The sequence below is a fragment of the Ambystoma mexicanum genome, chromosome 3q (genome assembly GCF_040938575.1).
Source record: "Ambystoma mexicanum isolate Mex_15411 chromosome 3q, UKY_AmexF1_1, whole genome shotgun sequence".
NCBI lineage: Eukaryota > Metazoa > Chordata > Amphibia > Caudata > Ambystomatidae > Ambystoma > Ambystoma mexicanum.
Genome location: NC_090926.1, coordinates 887338924 through 887366338, shown reverse-complemented (window position 1 = coordinate 887366338; position 27415 = coordinate 887338924). Strand labels below are relative to the sequence as shown.

The 27415-nt window shown below is 49.3% G+C and overlaps 1 protein-coding gene across 6 annotated transcripts in view; it reads left to right on the top strand.

Moving 5' to 3' along the window:
• The window catches only part of BPTF (bromodomain PHD finger transcription factor), a 2119711-nt gene that overhangs the window by 1564632 nt on the left and 527664 nt on the right, over positions 1-27415 (top strand). For 5 of the 6 annotated variants that reach the window (XM_069655028.1, XM_069655026.1, XM_069655027.1 and 2 more), the window contains 2 exons: positions 23179-23404; positions 24159-25150. In XM_069655028.1, the coding sequence (XP_069511129.1) occupies positions 23179-23404; positions 24159-25150 (1218 nt within the window). The remainder of the gene's footprint in view (positions 1-23178; positions 23405-24158; positions 25151-27415) is intronic. The other variant, XM_069655024.1, reaches the window with a different exon arrangement.

Sequence of the window (27415 nt, the reverse complement as noted above, 5' to 3'; positions counted from 1 at the left end):
AATATTCCCCGTCGTCAGGCTGGGAATCCTCGGTAAAGAAAAAACCAGTATCAGTTTCGTTTCTGATCTGTCTTTCGTAGCAATAACCAATCACTGGTCTCTGCGTCATACTGACCACAGCCAATGACTGCCCTCTACCTAAGCACCGCCCCTGGCAGCCATCTTCAGATTTTTACCGCACGTTCATGTGTTGGGATCCTCGTGCTATTGCTCTCGAGCGTTAGTGCTATTTTTTCACGTTTTTTCTCAAAAACGTCGTTTTTTCGGTCAAAAGAGCCTCAAGCTCCACCGACTCTCCATCCGATCAACGGGGACCCGTGTCGGATTCGTCTGCGCCCCTCAAGGGTGAAGATTTCGTCGAGCTACGCTTTTGGAGGATTCCAGAAGTTTCTCAGGCCCGGACGTGGCCCAGGAGAAGGGAAGCTCGACGCCCGGAAAGCTGTTCGGGATCTGCCCTGGATGCCAGCTGCAGAACGTCTTTAAGGAGGACGAACACTCCTTTTGTCTCTACTGCTACATGAGGACAAGACGCACGTGGAGAAGGACTGTGCGTTTTGCGGCAACATGTCGGAGCGGACCATGAAGGACCGCCATCAACGTCTCGCCAACAGGCTGGAAGGGAAGAGCCCGTCAGGCGAGAAGAAGAGGAAGAAATCCGAGCGGTCTTCTAAGACCTTTGAGGACGCCCCGGCGACGGGAGTCCAACACAAGGCCAAGCACAGCGAGTCCGCTGGCACCGGGAGCGCCGAACGGTCGGGCTCTACGGGCGCCAGGCAGGGCGCACCCTCCCCGGCACCTTCAGCCACGAGCCAACGCTCTGGGTCGGGTAAGAGGAAGGGCGAGCACCCGGCGAAGCTCCTGGAGAGGCCCCGGTCGAGCTCGAAGGCCCTATCGGAGGGGGAGCGAGGCAGTGTCCCCCCCCTTTCAAGGATAAGGCGGTGAGCGCACCTAAGGTGGTGAAGGCCTTAATCCATCCGGCCAAGCCCTCTATCGATACTGTCGCGGCGGCCCTGGCTCAGCCTGTGGAGGCTACACCAGTGGTGGCGACCTCAGGGCTCAGAGTCTCCCTGCCACCTCGGAGGGAGTCCTCTTTTGTGCCCATCGATAGGACCCCCGTGAAACCCCAGGCGGGGAAGAAAAAGGGGGGGCAGGGCGTCGTCGTAGATTCGGCCTCAACCTCAGAGGAAGAGTTGATCGAGGTCTTAAGCCACGGCCTTGGCGTGGAAGAAGACCGGCCCGTCGGGATGGATCCCGACGCAGGTGACGACATCGTCGAGGGTACCGACGGGGCCCCTGATCGCCCGTCGGATTCCCCTCTGCCAGCGCCGCAAGACAACTCGGCGGCCATTTTGTTGGCTATACAGTCCTTATGTTCAGAGATAAGGACGAGACTACCGTTGCCGACGGAGGAACCTCTCCCGTCGGGGGATCCTGAACCGGGACCTTCTGGCGCTCCCCCGCACAAGAAAAGAAGGATTCACCCTCCACCTCCTTTTCAGCCGTCGCGCCCCGTCCAGCCCTCCTCCCCGTCCACCCGAGGGGATGATACGGGGACTGACACGGCAGCGACGGGCACGGACGACGAGGTGTACGACGAGGATCTACCGTCGTCACCTCCCACCAGGGTTTCTCCTCCCGACGAGATTGGATCGTTCCACTCCATGATCGCCAGGGCATCCGAGCTTTTCCAACTCTGCCCTGAGGAGAAGAAAAAGGAAGGATTCCTTTATCAACGGCGCGAGGCCAAGAGGAAGACGGTCCTCGCGGTGCCTCTACTGGACGACATTTAGGATGAGGGCCTCGCCCTCCTCAAGAACCCTTCCACGACGCCAGCTAGAAGAGACCGGTACGAGAAGAAGTACCGGGTCCCGGACGCGGCCCCCCTGTGCCTCCGGGCGCAGCCTACCCCGGACTCCGTCGTCTCCGCGGCGGCCAGGAAGAAAGCGGGGGGGGGTGCGGCCTCCACATCGACTTCCCCACCGGACGGCGAGGGAAAGAAATTGGACGCTATGGGACGCAGGGTCATCTCGTCGGCAGCGATAACGATTAAAGCGGCCAACGCCTTGGCTATCGTGGCCCGCTACGACAGGGAGCTATGGTTCAAACTGGCTCCCCTGTTGGACTTCCTACCGGACGACAAGAGGGCGGATGCCCTGGAGATCCTACAGGAAGGCGAGGTGGCGTCGGACCACGCCATCACTATTGCGACGGACTTCGCCGACACTGGGTTTCGCCAGTTGGGCAACGGCGTGTGCCTTAGGCGGCGTGGATGGCTCAAGGCTAGGGACTTCCGTCAAGACGTACAGACCAGAGTCCTGGACATGCCGTTCGATGGGAACAACCTGTTTGGGAAAACAGTGGACGATTCCCTCCAGGCCATTAAAGCGGACACTGAGACGGCCCGGGCCCTTGGGGTTCTGCAGCAACGACGGACGTCCTTTCGGAGCAGCGGAGGCAAGGGTGCCTCCAAAGGTTCCGGCGGCGGTTTCTCCACCTACCGTCAAGCGGCCCGCTCGTCGTCTCAGGAGGCCTACAGAGGACGAGGCAAGTCCGGCGGACCCCGCCGTCGTCGCCAAGGAGGTCAAGGCGGCAAAGCCTCGTCGAAACAGGATTGAACCGGCCGTGGGGTCGGGCCCCCACCGAAGCACCCCGGTGGGAGGCCGGCTGGCGAGCTTCGTCAGCGTGTGGGAGTCCATCTCCACCGACCGTTGGGTGCTGGGCGCCTTAGCCCGGGGACACGCGCTCGAGTTTCAAAGAAGGTGCCCGCGCGTCCCCCCCCGTGGCCAGGAAAGAGCTTCACGTCCCTCAGCTTCTCCTGGAGGTAAAGGCGATGCTCAGGAAGGGCGTCATCGAACTCGTCCCAAAGAGGCTTCGGGCCGGAGTTTACTCAAGATACTTCCTCGTGAAGAAGAAGACGGGAGGATGGCGCCCCATCCTAGACCTGCGACGTCTGAACAAATTCATCAAGGCGCAGAAGTTCCGGATGGTCACCCTCCAGCACGTCCTGGGTCAGCTGGAGGAAGGAGACTTCCTGTCGTCGTTGGATTTGGAGGATGCCTACTTCCATATTCCCATCCTAAAGGGGCACCGAAAATTCCTCAGGTTTGTGGTCCAAGGGCGTCACTACCAGTTCAAAGCCCTCCCCTTCGGACTACGGTCGGCACCCAGGGTATTTACCAAGTGCCTTGCACCGGTGGCGGCGCAGCTGCGCCGCGAGGGGATCCACGTCTACCCCTACCTGGACGACTGGCTCATCCGAGCCAAGACGAGGGAGTTCGCCGTGGAGCACACGGCGAGGACCGTCCAACTTCTCACGGACCTGGGATTCTCCGTGAACTACGCCAAGTCCCACCTGGTACCCGCGCAAAACGCACTGTTTCTGGGAGCGAAGCTCGACACAGTGTCCCTTCTGGCCTCCCCGTCGGAGGAAAGGACCAGGTCCATCCTGGGCAAGGTACAGCGGGTGTTGGTTTCCGACGCGGCCAAGGTGAGGTCCATCAAGTCCCTCCTCGGAATGATGTCTTCTTGCATCTACCTCATTCCCATGTGCAGGCTCCGGATGCGCCCGTTGCAGTAGTTCCTGGACGCGCGCTGGATCCAAACGACGGGCGGCTTCGAGGAAAGGATCACTCTCGACGAGAGTTTCCGCCGAGCGGTCCGGTGGTGGGGCACCCGCGCGCATCTGACGGCGGGCATGGACTTCCAGACCCCAGACCACCAGGAGACAGTGACCACGGATGCCTCCCTGGAAGGGTGAGGAGCGCACACCGAAAATCTGCACGCGAGAGGCCTTTGGCTCCCGACGGAGAAGTCCCTCCATATCAACGTCCTGGAGCTCCGTGCAGTGTTCTGGGCCCTCAGGTCCTTCCTTCCGTCCCTCAAGGGCAAGGTGGTGAGGATCTTCACCGACAACACCACCACCATGTTTTACATCAAGAAACAGGGCGGAACCAGGTCCCCAGCACTGTCCAAGGAGGCGCAGGACCTGTGGCATTGGGCCGTCGCCCAAAGGATGTTTCTGGTGCCGTTTCATCTGGCAGGGATAAAAAACACCATCGCCGACTCACTCAGCAGGGAGCTGCGCTCGTGCCACGAGTGGGAACTACGGCAGGATCTAGTGGATCGCCTCTTCCGACGGTGGGGCAGACCCCAGATCGACCTGTTCGCGACGCCGACGAATTCCAAGTGCCGGAGGTTCGCCAGCAGGTTTCCCCAGGCGAGGAGCATGGGCGATGCTTTCTCGTTCCCCTGGGAGGGCCTGTTCCTCTACGCGTTCCCTCCTTTGCCACTGCTAATCCGGCTCGTCAACCAGCTCAAGAGGTCACGGTGCAGGATGATCCTCGTCGCACCTGCGTGGCCTAGGCAGATATGGTTCCCGGACCTTCTGGACTTATCAGCGTCCCCGCCAATCAAGCTGCCGGTGGACGCGGATCTACTCTCCAGGGAAGGAGGCGCCATCCTCCACCACGACCCGAAATCGCTGAACTTGCAGGCCTGGCTCCTGCAGCGCTAGAGTTTGGAGGATACGACATACCGGCCGACTGCAGAGAGGTTCTTGCAAAGGTCAGGGTGTCCTCGACTCTTAAATGCTACGGACACAAATGGAAGAGGTTCTCTGTCTGGTGCCACGCACAGAAGATTAACCCTCTACGGATTACGGCTCCCCAGGTACTGCCGTACCTGCTGACGCTGGCCAAAGCTGGACTGGCACACGCGTCCATCAAGATTCATCTTGCTGCGATCTCCCGATACACCAGAACCACGGGCCGGACGTCCTTGTGGTCTCATCGTCTGGTGAAAGAGTTCATGAAGGGACTGTTCAGATTGTTCCTGCCGGTGAAGGCTCCGGCCCCGGCGTGGGAGCTCAACGTGGTGCTGACCAAGCTCATGGGACCTCTGTTCGAGCCTCTGCACTCGGCCCCGTTGAAGTTTCTGTCGTGGAAAACAGCGTTTCTTGTGGCCATCACCTCCGCACAACGGGTGGGAGAGATCCAGGCCCTTTCCTGCAAGGCCCCGTACTTGACTTTTCACGACACGAGGGTAGTGCTCAGGACGCACCCTTCCTTCATGCCCAAGGTACCGTCGGACTTCCATCTCAACGAACCCTTGGTGTTGCCTGTGTTCTTCCCGTCGCCTTCGTCGCCGGCTGAGAGGACTTTGCACTCGCTGGATGTGGCTAGAGCGCTGAAGTTCTACGTGGACCGCACAAAGTGTTTTCGGAAGACGTCGCAACTCTTTGTGAATTTTGGACCTGTCAATCAGGGGAAGGCTCTCTCGAAGGCTTCCATTTCCAGATGGCTCTCCGGCTGTATCATGTACTGTCATCGGTTGGCAAACCGACCGCTGCCCGGCCTTCCGAGAGCCCATTCCACCAGAGCGATCGCAGCCACCACGGCGTTCCTTTCTGGTGTGCCCCTGCTGGACATATGCAGGGCTGCTACGTGGAGGTCGACGCACACCTTCACGAAATTCTACTGCGTCGATCGGGATTCCAGGGAGGAGTCCAGGGTCGGCCAAGCAGTGCTGCGCAACCTGTTCGCCTGAGGTGAGCCTGGTGAGCAGGTAAGGTGCTTAATGTTGGGTTTGATGTAATGCTTAATGTTGAGCCTTTGCCACCTCCCGTGGTTGTGCATGTGTGTACTGCTATGTATTCTTTATTCATGAACATGTGAATCCATGCCGACCCCATGCTGGAGAAGGAACAAGTTACTTACCTGTAACTGTTGTTCTCCAGCATGGGTCTGGCATGGATTCACATGCGAACCCTCCCGCCTACCCCTCTGCGGCTCTTCACTTGGTCATACTGCCACTTCACGTGCTTCCAAATCTGAAGATGGCTGCCAGGGGCGGTGCTTAGGTAGAGGGCAGTCATTGGCTGTGGTCAGTATGACGCAGAGACCAGTGATTGGTTATTGCTACGAAAGACAGATCAGAAACGAAACTGATACTGGTTTTTTCTTTACCGAGGATTCCCAGCCTGACGACGGGGAATATTCATGAGCATGTGAATCCATGCCAGACCCATGCTGGAGAACAACAGTTACAGGTAAGTAACTTGTTCCTTTCAGATGAGCCGATAAACAAGCATGGATGTTGCAGGTAAACCTGTGTCTGCCTAAGTATGTAGTTATGCTCCAAGCTTAACAAGAAGCGCTCGCACTCCAGGTCGGTAAGAACGTCTATCAATTTCGATGAGGACTGAAGCGCAGGTTCTAGGACACCAGTGCAACATTTATAACAGATAATAGACACTGCTTGGATAAACACTGCAGCACAGGTTCTCCCCCTATGCTTTAACAGCAGGGATCAGGGGCACGTTGTTCAACACACACGCTCTTGGCGTCAGCTTCTGAATAGCCCAATTTCTTGTTCTCTGATGAAAGCTAGGTCACCCCTTTAATGGATGCGCATAGACAGGGGCAGCCACAGTTCCCTCGTGCGCACCCTATGGATTATACTAAAGGCTTGCAAGTAGGGTGTAAAAGATATGCCAAAGATACTGCATGCATATTAATGGGAGGATGCCAATGCAATCGTAGGTTTCAGATGCACATTTTCCGTTATTTCCATGAGTGCGTCACTAATGTCACAGGATTGCAGACATGAACATTTCAGCTTACAGGCATAAGGACCCAGGCATCTTGTGTGTGCTGCTTCCAAACGTTAAGATCTGCGCCACTCCAGTTAAGTTAGACATGCTGCTCCACAACCTGCGGCTCCCCCACTCTCAGCCGCCCTCAACCTCGGGGCTGGCCAGTCCTCATGCAGCCCCAAGCCTGGCCACACCTTCCCTCCCCAGGGTGATTACCAGGTAGAAACGCCACCCCAGCGCTGGTGTCAGCTGGGGGTCCAATCCACCAGCACGCGGCCCGGTCCGGACAATCCGGGGCCCACAGCTCAAGGACCCAACAGCACCAAGGAGAGCCGGAGGGGCTCTAACTGCAGCTCAGCACATCTGGAATTGCAGGCTCGCTGGCAGGGGTCCGCTCAACATCTGCAACGAGCGTCAGCTCCGCCGAACCCGGGGAGGCGCCGACCCTCGCGCCCTCACCCACTGTGGCAGAGCTACAGGCACTACATTGGCCCGCCCGTCATCACAGCCGGCCCTCTCATATGTGCCCAATCACAGTTCTCCAACGCTGCTGTCTCGGGCAGCTTGGATCACCGCCGGCGGGCAGGCGGGTCTGCCGCAACAGGTACAAGCGCGCCTGTCGCCTCCCGCACCAAAGGTCGCTCCTCCCCCACTCTCTTCTAACGAGTTGCCAGGCCCCTTTCTCAAACACGCCTCACGATGCAGCGGCAGGGCACACAGGATCGTCCGAGGGTACCAGATGTGGTGTTGATTCACATCAGCAACGGTCGGAGGTTCGGGGGTTGAGCAGTCGGGATGATAAAAGGATTTCAAGTACACCCGTTACTGGAGCTTCTCAGGCAGCAGCCATCTTGGTCTGCTGCGCAACAGCGCCCCCCTAAAGTTCATAGATTTGAAAGAATTGGGGATTGTTTTGCTTTGGATATCAAGTGTTGAATCTTTCTGATGTTATCAAAAGTGTTTCCCTGGGTGATGAAACCCGACGTGTCCGAATCGATCATAGAGAGTAGTGCTACCTTTAATTTGTTTTCCAATATGCATGTGAATAGTTTGTCTAGTTTTAGTAGTGTGATTGGTCTAAACTATGATTGACCCAATTAGTTTTTTTCCCAGTTTGGGAATCGGAAAGATTTTAGCTTCTCTCATAGGTTCAGGAATGTCAACGCCCAGTCTGATAGAGTTGAAAAGTTCTAGTAAGGGTTTTATGATTACTGGTGCTGTTGTTTTATAAAATGAAGCTGGTAAAAACTCCGGTCCTGGGCTTTTAGTTCTTTTATTTTATAATTGCCCTCATCATTTCTTCCTCTCTGATTGGTAGTTCCATCGTTCTTGTTTTTTCTGAGGGTATTGTCACGATTAGGTATTCAGCAATTGTTTAGGGAGCGCACCCTCTTCTCATTTAGGTATACGCCACCACTCTGCTAGTCAGCAACCGTCTTTAAATAGTTCAACAATCGATTTCAATGACTTTAGCTCTCATGCAAATGTTAGATCTTTGACAGTATACGCGAGTGCTGCATTTTCATTGTGAACAGTTCTTTTAATATAACAAACTACTTCTATTTGCATAGTCATAAACGACACAATTAGGAGTTGAAAACAGTAAACCGCAAGGCTCGCGCAAAGTGTTAGAACTCTGTGCTTTACTCAGCGGCTTCTTAGACTCTTGCTTTGCGGGTTTCACTGCTTTCCCGACTAACACTACTTCTACTGCTTCTGGCTCGCTGGGACCTAAACCCTTCTCCTGCACATGTGTCTCTGGCCCACCCACTTGAATTGGGAGTTCTATTTGCTCCCGAGACCCTTGGCTTGCCTCTTGCTTCTGGCCTCTGTCTCCTGCACGTTGACAGTTCTGCAATCACAGCAGTAAGGCTCACATAAGGAAATACTTAGCCTCCTACACTTCTTCTGCTGAGCAGCCTCTGCATTTCAGATTTTGGGCGAGCAGCACTCTCTCGGAACTTGCAGGTGAAATCTGCTGTCTCCACATTCCGGCGTCCCTCTTGTGCTCACACTTTGTGATTTGCCAGCCTCGGGCTTCTTCTCTACTTCTGCTGCTACAGCTTGCCTTCCAGCTCTTGTTCTAACTCCTCCCATTTTCCTGCGGGGGCCTTTTATGCCTCCTAGGTCTCTAACAATTTTCAGCTGTGGGCTGTTAAACCCAATTGCCTGTCTACTGCAATGGCCACTAGGCTTAATTGCCTGACTGCATGCCTCTTCAGCCCTCTTCATCGTCCCAGTACCTCTGGGATTCTGAGACTTGTATTCCCCTTCAATAAAGTTCGTTTTTCTGACTTTTGAATTCTTACGGGTAGATTTAATTTCACTGAACTCGGAGGACGACTATTGGAGTTAGTTGATTTAGAGAGCGCTAATTTATTAAAGACAAGATTTCCAGATTCATTTACATTGTGCACTTGGGAGCAAGCAGGATGTTTGATTTGGGTTACCCAAAAAGATCTTTCCTTTGGTATGGCTTTTTTGTTTCATAAGACTTATGTCTTATGCAAGTGCTGACTTCATTACAGCTCTAGGCACAAGACTGTTGAGTTCTGAAGGGTACTGAAGGAAATCTTTGTCTTTTTGCTGTCCACCACACTACTTTCCTGCCTTCAGAATGGATTCTTCTCTGGGGTGAGTCTACCTGCCCATGTCTCTGTTATGATTTTTGTTTTTTGAAAGGCTTACAACAGTGGATCTGCTCATTTTCCTTTAACCTTCCAGTATTAACATGTTTCCAAGTTTATTATTCTTGTGCTAATACATGTCCTTTAGATTCATTAAAGTTGATCTAAACGCAAGCCTGGCTAGTACTCCCTTGAAGGCAGTTTTCATATAGGTGTATCCCTTCAATGACCCCCAAGGCACCAAGCCATTAAGTAGCTCCTCCCACATTTTTCCCGCTCTTTTCTGAGCTTACCCAAGGCTTAAATAGCAGAGGAGGTGCTGACTTCACTACAGCTCTAGGCACAAGACTCTTGAGGTCCGAAGGGTACTGAAGGCCAACATTGTCTTTTTGCTGTACACCACACGACTTTCCTGCCTTAAGAATGGATTACTGCATTGTGTTAAACTAGGGTGTTTTTCTCCCCTCGCAGGATTCTCAAACTTAGGTGGCCCTGACCTACTCTGCATTGTGTTAAACTAGGGTGTTTTTCTCCCCCCGCAGGATTCTCAAACTTAGGTGGCCCTGACCTACTACGCATTACTGCATTGTGTTAAACTAGGGTGTTTTTCTCCCCTCGCAGGATTCTCAAACTTAGGTGGCCCTGACCTACTCTGCATTGTGTTAAACTAGGGTGTTTTTCCCCCCTCGCAGGATTCTCAAACTTAGGTGGCCCTGACCTACTACGCATTACTGTTTGCTCTGTATTGTGTTAAACTAGTGCCCTCCACTCAATTCCTGTCTGCATACTTGTGTCGTCCGCCTCCCCTCCTACTCCATGGTGCTCTCTATCTCACCTATCTACTCTAACTGCTTCTCTATTGACTATCCTGCTCTCCTCACTAAATCCGGTAGGAAAAAGTTTAAAAAGGGCATCCTGGTCTCCAACCCAGGCCTCCCTATCGCTGACACCTACACGACCGCCTGCTCCAAGGAAACTCTTACTGACATTCTCTTTTTCGTGCCTTCACCTGACCTATGGACCCTTCACATGGTCGCTGTGCTCTCTCCTTTCTCCTCCTCTCCCATTAATGGTGGCACCCGTTGGGATATCCTCTTGGCCCCTTTCCACTCCTCTAAGGCCATCATTAATGTCTATGCTAACGGGACCGTCTTGGTCCAAGGCCCTCAGGCCAACCTTCACCTCTTTGATAGGCGCCTCCCACGCCTCATCAACTTCCTCTCCGCTCCCGCTGTCCCCCTTCCTCTGTCCTCGGCTACCTTGCCTCTCCCCTCCCTCCCTGCCCCTTCTCTTGCTCCCTCCTCAACTCCTTCTCTAACACCTCCGCAGGGCATACCTCTGATCTGTACCCCTCCCCGGAAGTATTTCAAAGGTGGCAACCTTCTCCACATTGCCACTCTAAATGCTCGCTCTGCCATCAAGCATTCCTCTGATATCTGTCGCCTTCTTGAGGAACTGGACCTCGAAATCCTCGGTCTCACTGAGACATGGTTCACAGCCAGCTCTGCCACCAGCTTCGACACACTCCTACCTGACGGCTACAAGATCCTCTCCGTGCCCAGGCCTAACCGTTCAGGGGGTGGTGTTGCCCTTATCTTCCCTGAGTGGATTCCTGCCTCTGTCACTCCTACGCAGACCTACTCCTCTTTTGAATGCCTTGTCTGCCGACTCTCTCTCTCTCCTAGCCATTCCCTTACCGTGGCTACTATCTATCGGCCACCTGGTCAAATTTCCTCCTTCCTCTCTGAATGGGCTGACCTCTCCTCCTCACTCCTGTCCTCAACCACCCAACTCCTCTTTCTCGGTGACTTCAACATCCACCTCGATGCCTCCTGTCCCCCCACTGGTCTCTTTCGCGAACTCTGCAACTCTCTCTCACTCTCTATTCTCCCGTCTGGGCCTACCCACTCTGCAGGGCACACTCTTGATGCTCTGATCTCTTCTGACCTTCCCCTCTCCCTCCCTCTCTCCACTCCTCTCTCCTGGAGCGATCACTTTCTCCTATCCTCCCACCTCTCCCTCCCTTCCCCACAGGCAAAGCCACCCTCTTCACTGCCACCCACCTTCTCGGTCATCCGACCCATGAAGCGCGTGTCAGTTGAGGCTTTCGCTGCTACCTTCTCACCCCCTCCTCCCCCCTCGGCTGACTCCCACCCTGACACAGCCCTCTCCATGCTCTATTCCTCTATATCTGATACTCTCGATATCCTTGCCCCCGTCATGAGAATCCGCCTGAAGCCCAAAGCCAAATGTAACTCCTGGTATGACTCGGATCTCGTCACCCTAAAACGCAAGTGCAGGGTGGCAGAGAGGAAATGGCGTGCTTCATGTTCATCCTCTGACAAACTGGCCTGTCGCCTGCTCCAAAGGCAATACCGGCTCTCCGTTCTCACCAAGAAGAGAGCCCTTATCCAAGCCCGCATCTCTGAGGCATCTAACAACTCGGCCAAACTCTTTAAAATCTGCAAGGAGCTGGCCAACCCTGCTGCAGTCTCTACCTCTCCTGTCCCCTCCCAGGCCCTCTGCACTGCACTGTCCTCGCACTTCATCTCAAAAACTCAGGACATCCTGTCCTCGCTCTCCTCCTCTCTCCCCCCTCCCTCTCTTCCCGGCTCTTCCTCTTGCTCTCTTGCAGCCGCCCCTCCGCCCTCCTTCTCTGCTTTTCCACCTTTTTCTGCTGATGAGGTTTCCAGACAAGTCCGATCTATGAAAGCCTCGTCTAAACAGGTTCACCCCTGTTCCTCCAAAACCATCAAGGACCACATCGACTCCCTGGCTCCTGCCCTGGCTGACTTTTGCAACCACTCATTCGCCTCTGGAGTCTTCCCATCCCCCCTCAAGCACTCCCTTGTGCACCCCCTCCTCAAGAAACCCTCTTCCGACCCCTCCTGCCCGGCCAATTATCGCCCAATCTCCATTACTCCCTTCCTGGGTAAGCTCCTGGAGAAACTGGCCATTTCCCAGCTTAACCTCCATGCTGAATCTGTTGGTAATCTTCATGACCATCAATCCGGCTTCAGAGCGGCCAGAAGCACGGAAACTGCTCTCCTGAACATCCGTGAGGACCTGCTCCTGAACCTCGATTCCAACACTCCCTGTGTTCTCATTCTGCTCGATCTCTCCTCTGCCTTTGACACTGTCAACCATGCCATCCTGCTCAACTGTCTCCGTGATAACCTGGGTATCACTGGTCAGGCTCTGTCATGGCTGACTTCTTTCCTTTCCGGTCGACCCTCCCAGGTCCAAATGGGCTCCTTCCTCTCTGACATCTTTTTCTCCACCTGTGGTGTCCCCCAGGGTTCCAACCTCTCTCCCTGGCTTTTCAACCAGTATCTGGCACTCCTTGCCCACCGCATCGCCGCTCTCTGCCCCTACTTCCAGTGCTATGCCGACGATACCCAGCTCATTTTCAGGCTACCCTCGGCCTCCTCCTCTCCTTCCCTCATCTCCGACTGTCTGTCTGCTATCCAGGAATGGTGTGCCGCCAATGACCTCTGCCTCAACGCCAGTAAGACTGAGATTCTACTCATCGGTACACCCACTCCCTCCTTCCCTGCAGCTCTCTGGCCGGCCTCCCTTGGCCCCCTTCCTGCCCCTACCTGCAAGGCTAAAAACCTCGGGGTCATCTTCGACTCCACACTCTCCTTCTCTCCTCATATATCTGACGTCTCTAAGAAGTCACACTACCAGCTGCACCTCCTCAGAGGTATTCTTCCCTTCCTCTCCTTCCCCCAGAAGCTCACTGTCTCCCGAGCCCTGGTTCTCTCAAGGCTGGACTACTGTAACAGCCTCTATCTTAATCTGCCTGCCTCCACTCTCCGCCCTCTGCAACTTATCCAGAACAGAACTGCGAGACTTGTCCTTGGCCTCAAGTCCAGGGACCGTATCTCTCCAGGACTGAAATCCCTTCACTGGCTCCCAGTGGCTGCGAGGATTAAGTTCAAAACCCTCTGCATTGTCCACAAGGCCTTCTGGGGCCAGGGACCTAAATACCTTCAACTCTCTCTTCCTAAATATCTTCCTTCACGAGCCCTTCGCTCATCCGTCTCCAACTCCTTCATGGTCAGCCGCTTCTCGAAGCAACAAGCTGGGGGTAGATCTCTCTCCGCAGCAGGGGCCTCCCTCTGGAACAGCCTTCCTGCCTCCCTGAAACTTGAGGAGAACCATCTCCGGTTCCGGAAGCACCTCAAAACCTTCCTCTTCGCTTCTGCCTTCTCTCTCCCTCTCCCCTGCTAAACCTGCTTAACCCCCCACTGAATTCAGCACTAAACCTGCATCTGGGCCACTCTCAGCAACCTCGGTCCAGGGCCCAGCCACTCTCCACTTGCACTGCCTCCCTGGCTCCCCGTGCACTGTGGGACTGTCACTGTACCCTACAGCCCCCTTCCCAGCACTTGCTCTGCACCTACCTCGCACTTGCCACCAGCTGGCCCTTTTTATTTATTATTTATTAATTATTATTTCTTACGCTACTTACCTTGTACTGCACTTTCCCCCCCACCTCCTCCCCCTGCACTTCCTCCTTTTCCCCTTACCTCTGCACTTGCGCGATCTGAATGACACCTGGCCTAGTAGGATCGTTTGTCTGTCTTCCCCTTGTTTCCCTCCCTCCCTGCCTCGTCGCGCCTTGAAACACTTGTGTATAGGCGCGTTACAAATACCATATCATATCATATCATATCCACATTTCTAGTTTTAATAAACAATTCTGGGACATTACGACGACAATAAGCCATTACCTATTTAGGTACATTGGGAGGAGTCTTCCTATCAGAGGAAAAATACTTTGCCTTATCCCACGGAATTTCCTCACCACCCTGGCCCTATCTCCTCCAAGGTGATCCTCCTATAGTACAGCAACCCCAGGGTTGGGATCAGGAATAGTCTGCCTTGCCCTATACGCCCACGAATGGGAGGCAATTGCATCACATCAGTGGTTCCATCATCAGTGGCAAAGGGTTACTCAGAGTTTCTTGAGAATCCTCAACATCAACCACCAAGAAACAAGAAGATGGCTCCACACATCAAGAAATCCTGCAGGAAGAAATCAAGTCTCTCCTCCAAAAAGGCGCAATAGAGCTGTTTCTAGCTCTCAAAGTAAACAAGGGTATCTATTCAGTGTACTTCCTAGTGCCAAAAAAGGATGTAACTATGCCTCCATCCAACACATATGTGAAACCGCAAAGGTTTTGTGTGACTAAACATCAAGGAGTAATTACCCTCTTTAAAAAAGGGTATTACATGGAAACATTGGACGTGAAAGATGCATACTTTCATATTTCAATGGTGCAAGCGCAGAGAAAACAACTGTGCATTCAATTAGTACATACCCACTATCACGTCAAAGTGCTTTTTTGGCATTTCATCAGCGCCAAGATGAGGAATTTGTAAAACTTCTTGTAAAAATGTCTTTGTAAATTGAATCAAGAAAAAAAAAAATGTTTTAAAAAAAAACTATCTATACTGAACCATTAGCACAGAAAACTCGGTCATCAGCAAATCCTTGCAGCCAATTCAAATTCACTCCCCTCTCGGTTAATGGGGTTGAAAATCTAATCACCAGCCTTAAACCCTCCAGATGCAAAGGAGACATCTGCCTGCCTAATATCATTCAAGAGGCAGCAAGAGATTTGGCCTCTTTCATAACCACCTCCATTAACAACTCTTTCAGAACCTGTACGGTCCCAACTAATCTAAAAGATGGATGGGTACTTCCTCTGCTGAAAAAATCCAACCTGGACCAAAATATCCCTACACACTACCGTCCCATTACTACTGTACCTTTTCTGTTGAAAATACTAGACCGAGCTGCGTATCTTCTGATTCAGGCTCACCTAGAAGCTTACAATCTTCTAGGCCTACGACAATCAGGGTTTTGACCCAGACATGGTACAGAAACTGCCTTAATGGACCTGAATGCACAAATGGACGACCAAATAGATAAAGGAAACCTATCCCTCATGTTACTTATTAGACTTATCGGCAGCATTTGACTTGGTCAATCACGAAGTACTGTGCATACACTTAGCGTCCACAGCTCACTTCAGCCACTGCTTGGATCCAATCATTCTTGAGTCAGAGAACAATAAGGGTCTTTTCTCCCAACGCCTCAGCGGACCCAGCGGAAGTGACTTGCGGAGTACCTCCAGAGTCTTGTGTTTTACCAACGCTGTATAATATATTTAATAAGCCGTTGTTCGACAACCTTATCCATTTGGGTGTCACCTACACGAAGTATGCAGATGGCACCCAAATTCTCATCCCCATCACTGGGAACTACGACCCGGATGCTAAACTTCTGAATAAAATCTGTCTTGTCATCCAGACATGAATGGCCACTCATGGCCTCTGCCTCAGTGATGACAAGACGGAACTACTGCTTATCGGCTCCCAAACAACAAAACAAAATAAACTGGACAACATGTTCAAAACCTTTAACATCCGGCAACATTATACCGGTCTACAAAGAAGTCAAAACCTTGGGCTTCTACTTGGACTCTTCCATGACTTTAAACAGACAAGTTGATGCGACTGCCTCCGCCATAGCGTACCCTTGCAAATTAATAAACTCTTGCAGGCCTTTCCTGTCCTCAGTAAGCTTCTTGACTCTGGCCAGAGCTCTTGTTCTCTCAAAACGGGATTATTGTAATGCCCTGTATCTGGAAACAACCAAAAGAAACCTAAATATATTGCAAAATTAAGCCCTCAGGTCAGCCCTCAACATTCATAGATCTTATCTAATTTCAGACACCAGACGTAATCACCATTGGCTTTCAATCAAGAGCAGAATCTCATGCAAAACACTAGGCCTAACTCATAAGTGCCTAGCCATCTCAGCACCTAAATATCTGACTTGTAAATGTTCTAAAAACCTTTCAGACCGTCCAACTAGATCGACCCAACAACATTGCCTCAGTGTCCCCAGATTTAACCTTCAGAACCCAGAGGGTAGCAGCTTCCCCGTCCTAGCTCTGAGACTTTGGAACTCCCTACCCATGGACCTAAGAGCAGAACCCTCTTTCCGCTGCTTAAGAAAGAAAATAAAAAAATGGCTTCTCACCCAGGAGATGGCTTAACACTGTTTTAGCCGCTCCTATCGTCTTCCATCTTTGCATTATAATGCCTCCATGACACATACGCCTTCACTGTATAGAACTCTTTTGTATATTATGCTGACACTCCACATTTCCAAATGAATGTACATTTTGTTTTTATCTTTACTTTACCTAATTTTATTATTGTATCTACACTGTGCAATTGTTTGAATGTAATGTGTAACCATGTTTCCTGCTGAATGCGCTGAGGGTTTGGTGCACTATATAAATGAACTAAACTAGGTGTTCGAAGGGATTGTGTCCTCTGACGTATTCCTTATCTTCATAGATTACATCCCAACTTGCTGGCCTCGGAAACTTTTTCAGTAGAGGGCGCTGCGCGTCAACGTCCCTCGAGTTGGTGTACCTCGACAGCCTCTGTCTCGGCGCCAACGTCATCGTGCGTATATAAATAGACTCGCGCAGCATCCGTTGCCGTTTTTCTGCGCTCGTAGACCTCGGAATCGTGTTGCTCAGTTCTTTCTTCAAGAAGATTCAACTTATTCTTTGCAGATATCATCTTAATTCGATGGCTTCGTCATCCGAACCGTCGACCCCACTGTCCGGCTTCAAAAAGTGTCGTGACTGTGGGAAGAAAATGTCGTTGACGGATCCTCACAGGATCTGTTTGTGGTGCCTGGGATAGGAGCATCACTGTTCGGAATGCAAGGACTATGTATCCATGACGGCGAAAGCCTTGAAGGAGCATAAGGGGAAGCTAGAAAGAGGTAAGACTCTTAAAACTTCTACTCCCTCGAAAGTTTCTTCGGCAGTGTCGAGACATTTGTCTCCTCGCCGTCACAGGAAACATTCCCGTTCAAGGTCTCGAAGCGGTTCCCAACTGTCTTCGATATCGAGAAACTCTTAAGAAGAGGCATCGTAGATCTCCCTCTTCTTAGTCTTCTTCTGTCTCCCCGGAAAGGGTCACCTGCCCCACGAAACACAGCTCTCCAGCTAAGTGGGAGGAATTCTGTAAGAAAATGCTTAGCGTCTTCGAGAAAGCAGCCTCGACCCCCTTGGAGATGGCTAAAGGTGATACCCTGGTTGAAAGACCCGAAAAATCAAAACGCCATGAGTCGTTGCACCCGGCGAAAGAAACTACCCGAGAGTGTCATGAACCCTTGAGTAAAGGCAGTAAGTCTGCGTCATTGACGCTGCCGCTAAAGGTTTCTTCGACTCATAAATCTGCATCATCGACGCCTTTGTCGAAGGGTCCGTCGACGCATAAATCGGTTGCATGGACACCGTCTTCGACGCCAATGTCGACGCCAATAAAAGACAGACCTACAACTGTCACTACATCTCAGACAGTAGAGGTGTCGAGGACCTTGACCTTGACCTCGAGGGTGCCGTCGACAACTTCGACGACTCCGAGTAGGATTCCGATCCTCTCGAGTACTTCGAGGCCTCTTCTAACTTTTTCGACGCCCTTTTCTTGTTTGTCGAAGCCTTTGACTTCCACGTCGACAACTTTGATGTGTTCTCAACGGGTGACAACCAATTTGGCCCCTTCTGCTCTAGAAATGGGTTTCAAACCATATCCTAGGTCTGATTACTTTAGAGCTTTGTCCTCTATATATGAGGAAGGGGAGGATTCCGACAATGAGAGACCTTTTGGTTTACAAGGACCACGACACCCATACCAGAGGAATTTATCTCTAAAGACAACAGGTTAAAAGATCTTCAAGACTCTTTACATGAGGCAAGTGGTTTAGATACTTCTCCAGAAGTAGAGTTTGCTAAACCAGACCCTGGGGAGCATGCTGAGACCCCTTATAGGGTTCTGATGGCTAGAATAATAGAATTCATGGGGTGGTCTACACCTACACCTTCTTTTCAGCAGGATGACCTTACTGACATTTTAGTTAAAGGTCCACAGGAAGATCCCGTTGTTCCTTTCATACTGTTCTGCAGAGAAAGATCTCTGCTAATTGGGAAACTCCTGAAGTTATCCCTGCAGTTAACAAGAAACTATCTGCCAAATACAGGGTATCTGCTACAGATCCTGAATACTTGAGCAAACATCCAACTCCAGAGAGTTTGGTTGTACAAGCAGCAACATCATCAAATAGTAGATCTGCATACCCTACTATTCCACAGGACAGGGATGATAAAAGGTTTGATGCTATGTCAAAAAAAGTCTTTTCGGCATGTAGCCTGGTGCTTAAATCTATTAACGCCACTTGCACGCTTGCAAGATTCAGCCATACACTTTGGGACTGTGCTTCATTTGCGGCTGACTGTCTCCCAGAAGGAGAGGAAAGGGAAGCATTTTTAAACATCATCAAAGATGGGAAAGATGCAATGTGCGAGTCCCTTCAAACAGGCATTGATTCTGCTGACAGCATCAACAGGGCCATGGCGGCAAGTACCACAATCCGCAGATTTGCATGGTTGCGGAAGTCTGGTTTTGCTCCAGATGTACAAGCCAGACTTTTGAACATGCCCTTTGACAGCACTTCTGTATTTGGTAAGAAAGCTTACGACAACCTGGAGAAGTTACAAACATCCAAGGCAGCAGCAAAATCTCTTGGGGCTGCAATCCGACAGACCCCGAATCGCCCCTCAGGAGCCTCTTGGAGAGATAGGTCCTTTCGCTTTTACTCCGCATTTGGAAAAAGCAGAGGACAGCCAGCTCAAAGGGGCCAGAAACAATTCACCCGTGCTGGACGGGGGAAAAGGTAAAGAAACCGCAGCAGCAGGTGCCACTTTACTCTCGGCATCTCAGCCAGCCGCTTCTAAACCCCTCTGAGGTCTCCCCTCACAAGACACCAATAGGGGGCAGATTAACTCAACATCTGGCAGAATGGCAGGCTATTACGTCAGATGCTTGGGCATTGGAAACAGTTGCCCAAGGTTACTGTCTGCCTTTTCTACACACCCCTCAGTCATCCACCGGGGAACAACTCTTTGAAGTTTCCAGATCTGCTCCTTATGCAGGAGATTGTAGACCTGCTAGAGAAAGGTACCATAGAACCGGTACCTGCAGCGGAGAGGAACAAGGGTTGGTATTCCCCCTACTTCCTAGTACCGAAGAAGGACGGCGGACTGAGAACCATCTTGAACAAATTCCTCAGGAAGGACATGTTCAAGATGGTAACTCTTTCTCAGATCCTTCAGGCCCTCCGGCTTCAGGACTGGTTGGTATCTCTAGAATTTCAGGATGCTTATCTCCATGTGCCAATCCATCTCAAACACAGGAAATACCGGAGGTTTGCAATTGGCAACTCTCACTATCAATTTCGAGTTCTGCCATTTGGGCTGACCTCCGCCCCGAGGGTCTTCAAGCTAATGTCGATAGTGGAGGCGGGTCTAAGGAGGGAAGGGATCCATGTCTATCCCAAACTAGATGATTGGTTGATCAGAGCAGTATCATCGGAACAAGCTCAGATCCAACTAGATTATGTCTGCCACTTTCTTCACCAACTTGGCTTCTCCCTCAACTTAAAGAAGTCACAGATGATACCATCACAGACACTCCAGTTTATTGGAGCGGTCCTGGACACTTCCCTGGTGAGAGCCCTCCATCAGAGGTGAGGGCCCATGATATTCTACAGATGGTCACCAAATTTCAAAATTCCCAACTTCTTCCAGCCTTTGACTTTTTGAGGCTGCTAGGCCTCATGGCAGCCTGCGTCTTCCTAGTGCCAGAGGCTCGCCTGAGAATGCGATCTCTCCAGTGGGTGCTGAGAACTCAATGGTCGCAATTCTCAGGAAGAATGACAGATCGCCTTCAAGTCCCGGACAGAGTGGCTCGAGTCCTTCAGTGGTGGGCCTGTCGGGATAACATTTTGATAGGAGAACAGTTCTGACCATGGCCAGAGATAACAGTAGTCACGGATGCGCCACTCACGGTGTGGGGAGCCCATGCCAACGACTTGACCATCAGCGGTCAGAGAGGTGATGCAGCTCTGGTTTTGGGCAATTCAAGAAGGAATCTCTCTATCGGCAGTTCACTTAGCCAGAGAGAAGAAATGACAGCGGACGCTCTGAGCAGGCAGAGCTCAGTCACCCACGAGTGGGAGCTAGCTCAGGAAGTCCTTCAAGAGATCTTCGCCCTTTGCGGAACCCCTCAAGTGGATCTGTTCGCCACCAGTATCCCAGGAAGTGCAATCAGTTTGGTTCAAGGGAATTTCCCCCGAGAGGAGCTCTAGGGGACGCGTTCGTAGTAGACTGGGAGTTTCCACTTCTATATGCGTTTCCTCTAGTCGCTGTCATTCCTCAGATGATCAGGAGGTTGAGAAGATTCCGGAAGACTATGATCCTAATTGCCCCGGATTGGGCCAGGAGAACGTGGCGCCCGGACCTTCTGGACATGTCCATCTGCCCTACGATTCGTCTTCCGCAAAGAGAGGATCTTCTCTCGCAGAAGGGAGGTCAGGTTCTCCATCCAGACATCAGAACCCTCAACCTTCACGCTTGGTTTCTGAAAGGTTGTGATACAAGGATTGGGACCTCCCGGATGACGTCATGGAGGTGTTGCTTTGAGCTAGAAGGCCAGCAACAAAGACTTTATACCATTGCTGTTGGAACAGATTTTGCAGCTGGTGTAGAGAAAAGAATATTGAACCCTTTTCATGCAGTGCACCAATGGTGTTATCTTTTCTGCTCTATTTGGCGAACTCGGGTCTTCAAGTTGGTACAATCAAGGGCTACCTCGCAGCGCTGTCAATCTTTAAGCGCACTGCGGAGGAGCCATCATATTTCAAATTACCCCTAGTAATCCAATTTCTGAAAGGGTTAACTAATGTTTATTCCCCAAAGCCGTTCCAAGTTCCATTGTGGGACTTGTATCTAGTCTTACATTTTCTGATGGGTACTCCTTTTGAACCACTCCATTCTTGTTCATTAAGATTTCTCACCCTTAAAACAGTCTTCCTAGTGGCTCTAACATCTGCCAGAAGAGTGAGCGAATTACAAGCTCTATCTTGCAAACCTCCTCATACAATTTTTCACAAAGACAAGGTTGTTTTACAAGTGAAGCCTAATTTCCTCCCGAAGGTGGTCTCTGAATTCCACATCACTCAGAAAATAACCTTACTTTCATTCTATCCCCCTCTCCATCCAGGGAAAGAGGAAGAGCGGCTACATAGGCTGGATCCAAGGCGTGCCTTGAGTTTTTATACCAACAGACTTGCTAGGATAAGGCAAGCAGACCAACTATTTGTAGGTTATGCAGGACACAAATTAGGATTGTCAATCACAAAACAGACCATTTCAAGGTGGATTATTTTAGCCATTCTAGAATGCTACAAATTGGCAGGGAAAGAGCCCCCTCAACACCTTAGGGCTCATTCAACCAGGGCTATCGCAGCCTCTTCGGCTCTCCAAAGAGGGGTGCCGATTCGGGACATATGTGCGGCTGCTACATGGTCGTCCGCACATACCTTTACAAAATTCTACAGTCTAGATTACTCCTCTACCCAGGAGACCAGATTTGGCAAAGCTGTGTTACATTCTGTTCATTCTTAAAGGGACATATTCCAATTTTACTCCCACCTCCTCTTTCACACCACTGCTATGGGAGTCTATCAAGATAAGGAATATGTTGGAGGACACAATCCCTTCGAAGAACAAGTTACTTCTTACCTTGTAGCATTCTTTCGATGGGATGTTCCTCCGACGTATTCCTTATCGCCCCTCCCATCCATGCCCGCAGTAAAACTTTCCTTGTAGTTGCAGCTTATGCTCCTTCAAGGTCAATAACCAATTCATGCACAGCTAATTTCAAGCTTCAAAACGGAGCTGAGCAACGGACGCTGCGTGAGTCTATTTATACGCACAATGACGTCGGCGCCGAGACGGAGGCTGTCTAGGGACACCAACTCGAGGGACGTCAAAGCGCAGCGCCCTCTACTGAAAAAATGTCCAAGGACAGCAAGCTGGGATGTAATCTATCAAGATAAGGAATACATCGGAGGAACATCCCATCGAAAGAACGTTACGAGGTAAGAAGTAACTTGTAATTTGGTATGGGTTCCGGTGACATTAAGACCAGCAAGTAGAACCACGATTTAAATGTTCTAACTGAATAACCAACGGAGGTCCGAACAACAGTTATTTCTCTTCTTTGGCCCCTTCCATCCACTTGGGTGCCCACCTGTCCCAACCCCTTGGCATAGGTTGCACTATGCGCCCACTGCGATCAGAGTTCCAGTACTTTTTTTGGTACACTTATACCACTGCTCTCGCATGTCTCTCTAACATTTCTATGTATATACAAACAATAGAAGGACATCTCTTAACAAGAACGAAGAATTAGGTGAATGGGTGTAACCCTTGAAGGACTTCTTGTAACTTATTCGACCAGGAATTCTACTGTTTATTTTAAATTGTCAAAACAATTTGCTAGAGAGGAAATCATGTAAAGACGAAAGATGCACCTTTTTGTATGTGTTTTAATTAAAATGTTTTTCAAAAGTTTGTATAAACTAAATGAAAATAAAGAAAATAAAAAAAAATTGTCAAAACATAACACAATTTGTTTATATTGGGAACAGAGTGCAGAGTCTAACTGCCGTATTGTAGGTAGTCAAATTAGTGAGTAAATGGCCTGTGGTCTGATCCTTAATTTGTGAAAATGTTTCCTTGTTCAGATTACTCTGGGCTTTCAGATTAGATTTTGTTTGTAGAGGATTGTAATGGGTGCTGCTGTAAATGCCTATTTCACCAGCACCTATGACTTCACTGGCTTAGAATCGGGGGCATATATTGTTTTCAATATGTTTGTTTTTATACAGGTGGCCTGTATTAGCAATCATCATTGAGATTAACGTCTTACATTGGGAATCTTTTAGGTGCACATTGGATCCAGGAACAGTAAATATGTTATTTTACACTTCTTTGGTTTGTTTTTTCTTTCCAGGGCGGGAGCCAAGGTCTGACTGTGGTGATTCAGGGACAAGGTCAAACTACAGGCCAGTTACAGCTGATTCCGCAAGGTGTTACTGTAATTCCTGGCCCTGGACAACAGTTAATGCAGGCTGCCATGCCAAATGGTACAGTTCAGCGATTCCTTTTCACCCCTTTAACTGCATCACCTTCTTCCGCTAATGCAACTACTACTTCAACAATCTCAACATCAACACCAGGTAAAATATGTATGGTTTTAGAAAATATTACTTGTCTTATGAAGTTGGAGTGTTGCCTTGTGGATTGTTGATTGTTGATAAACTGATGATTGAATAGAGAATCTGTGCCCATACTGCCAAATCCTTCCAAACTCCATTAAGGCTGTTGATTAAGGTTGGTACTTTCATGTGATGTAGGAGCTCTATTCTGTCAGACAGGCGGAGAGTGACCAGCTTAAGCTATACCACATTTTGATGTCTAAACGTATAGGGTAGTTTGATAGTCTCAATCCAGTTTCTCTGCCATCTATCACTGCTTGGCCCAAAACGGTGGTGAAATTAATTCTCTCCTGCTTTTCTCCCATTACATGGGTATTTTTCTATTGATTTAGGCTTGGCTAAAGGGTAGGTAGAAAACTGTCTTAGTTACTGATTAAGTCATATTTCAAGTACAGGCACCAGTCATAGTGGTAGTTAAATCTCTTTGATGCTGTGAATATTACATATACTTCAGAATGAGAAAGTCCAATAACTTAGTCCACATTTAGTATGCAATATCAATGTAAGGGAACATTTAGCTATTTCCTTGGTTAAATAACAGGTCATGTGATGGGTACCTTAAGTGAATTGAGATTTGTTAAGTTTTGCAGCCAAGTTGAAACCCTGGTTGTAAGCGTGTCTGGGGCAAAGCACGTCCGACACTGATTAAATTACTTTTCAAGTTCTTCTATCAAAATGTACCCTAGATAATAGTTTATGGCATTTTCTCTTTCAGCAGCTATAGAACAGAAAGCTACATCACAGGTTCAGCAAACCCACGTACAGCATATCCATGTTCCTTCTTCAACGACGATGGCTCATTCTCCTTCTCCAGTTCAGAGCCCACCAACAACTTTGTCTCAGCCCCATTCCTTACCAGTGCTACAGCCACGGACTATTTTACCACATTCTCAAATGCTGTCCGAAACAGCGCAACCCCAAGGCCAGACGCCTGTGGGTCAAACAAAGGCTCAGTCTCTCCCTGAAGTTCCAATGCAGACAGAAGGTCAGACCTATTCGACAAGTCAATCCCCTTTCTCATCAGAATCACAGCCTGCTATTGTGCCAGCATCTAAACCTCAGGTCACTGTACAGTCTTCAGATGTGATCCAGTGCCAAACTCTTCTTCAGGGCAAAGCACCAACGTGTATACTTCCACAAATCCAGCCTCAACCCCATATCCTGCAACAAGATCAAGGAGTACTTCAGACACAGCCTCACCAGCCTGTATCACTCAACCAAGCATCTGTGCAAAATTCAAGCCAAATACAATTGCAGGCACAAATTCAACCTCATCCTCTATTTCAGAATCAAATGCAGACTCTTTCAGGAACACAGACTGTGAATCAAGTAACTGTACAATCCCCATCTCACCCTCAGATACAGATCCAACAGTCTCAGGCACAGGTTTTGACTGTACCTCAACTTCAGCAGCAAATGCAACTTCTTTCCCAAATTCCACCACATGTTATGGCTCAGATACAGGCCCAGCAGGGTGGTGTACCAGGGCAGATTAAGCTTCAGCTTCCAGTGCAGATTCAACAAACTAGTTCTGGTCCGGCCCAGCAGATTCAGAATGTGGTAACCGTGCAAGCAGCCAGTGTACAAGAGCAACTACAGAGGATTCAGCAGATCAGAGAACAGCAGCAAAAGAAGCAACAGCCGCTGGAAGTGAAACGGGAGCATGTCCTTCAAGCTTCGAACCAGAGTGAAATAATACAGAAACAGGTAATGTTAAAACTGACATGATTCAATCCAGTGCATTTTGCATACATTCCGACATAGATTGAACTGTTTAAGGTGCAGATGCATATGTATTGGAGCGTTTTACAGCAATAAATCACTGCATGCAATACATTACACATACATGAAGATAATCTGAAAGGCCCCTTGCCAGATCCCTTACAGAAATATTATTTTTGTTATTCAGTTAAAAACAAATGGACAAAGGTAAACAGATTAATATGCAATACACATAAGACAGAGTAATTGCAAATCTCATAATAAAATTAAAAATTCTGTCATAAGGGTAGTATTAAAATTGCCGTATTTCACTCCCAATTTCATACATTTAAAAAAAACTATTATAGCCAAGACCAGCAAAGTATTTCGACCTGCTAGACAAAATTGCATAAAAGAATTGCATGTCATTACATTTAACATTTGTACAAATGTCCTAAAATACAATTAACGAGAACCACGAAGTTCAAAACATGATATAATTAAATGTTCAATTTTTTCAATAGTGTCATGTGTACCACAGAACCAGTCAGGAACCATGGTCTACCGACAACATACCATAATGTGTCAATCTCTCCTTCGTTGGTATTTGATTTAAACAAAATTTGAGGAATAATCGTCTCACAAGACAATGTGGATGCACAGTAAGATATGGAGCAACACTTCCAATTAACTTAGTTTCAAACTCCAAATGAACAAGAGATTCATAAGAATGAAACAAATTCAGCGTATTAATCCAATCTTGACGATAGTCGTTTTTTAACCCTCAGTAAGTTCTCTGTAAGGTTACTAAGTAAAAGACCTAAGTCAGCTAATATTTGGTTGCAAGCATTGGAAAATGTGCATATAAAAGCATGCAAAGATGTGCAGTACGTTGGAGGACACAATCTATTCGAAGAACAAGTTACTTACCAACTGGTAACGTTTTTCCGACTGGATGTTCCTCCAACGTATTCCACAACGCCCTCCCACCCTGCCCCTCAGGAGAATTTCCTATGCGATTGCAGCTTCCGTTTCCGCAAGGCTAAGTGCAGTCAAGCAGGCATGAGATTTGTGCCACACATTCTGAGGGAAAAAACTTAAATTGAGGCTACGGTCGCTGTGCGTCCTATTTATAACATCCTGTGACGTCGCCCTCGATGGAGGCCTTCGAGGGACATTGACCCAACGTCATCGGCGCACGACGCCCTCTACCGAAAAAGTTTCCGAAGTGCACAGCTGTGGATATTACATGTCAAAGATGTGGAATACGTTGGAGGAACATCCAGTCGAAAGAACGTTACCAGTTGGTAAGTAACTTGTTCTTTTAGCTGATTGAAGAGATGAAGAATAGCCCTCAAATGATGGATTTAACATCAGCCAAGTTTCTTGCAGTGAAATAATGTGATGATTTTTAGCAACTGACTGACTATAGGATTGGACAACAATACAGAGTGACCCTGTGTGTTCCATGACAAGATAAATATACAAAGATCAGACAATTGAATTTTAGGGAAACTGAATATTACACTGGGACCTTTCATAAAAAAGTGACCCTGCTAGCCAAGATCAATCCTGTTGTTGACCATAATCCACAGACAACGCCCTTGTTGTATAATATGGTTAATGACCATAATTATCTCTTGGAACGGCGACTATGATCTTCCGTGAAGATTGGCCATTAAACCTCTCCTTACTTACAGAATCTTCATTGGGATTATTAATGTTATAATAGGAGAGATCAAAACCCAAAGACTTGTAGCTCATTCATTACTAGGTCAGTAAGCATTTTTGTTTTGATCTACAAAATTTCAAGGTCGGCTATGTAATGCTCAATAAAATCCACTCAATCTATATCTCCGCTAACAATTGCTTTGAGTGATGAAATTTAGCTAAACGATCGCAATAGGTTAGTGCGGTTAAGATTGATTTTTATTCTCTGGTACAACACTTTGCAAGAACAACTGAAAGATCTGGGTAAGGTCATTTTGTTTTACCAAATGGGTGGGAATCAATTCCTCGCAAGCATCAACCGAGTTTGGTCTTCATATTGAGTCATTATACGTGGCTCCCATGTACTCCCGGCCTTTAGCATCCCTAAGTATACTATGTACTGGATTTGATCTAGTGCTGTGCGGGTCCCCTAAGTTTGATGGTTTAAATAAAACAGGAGTAGTATTCCTGTATAGAGCAGTTTGTCTGTTGATTGATGAGTTTTCAGTTGAGCCTGAAGGCAGAAGCCACTGAGTTGCCCAATTATTCAAAACTGGCGAG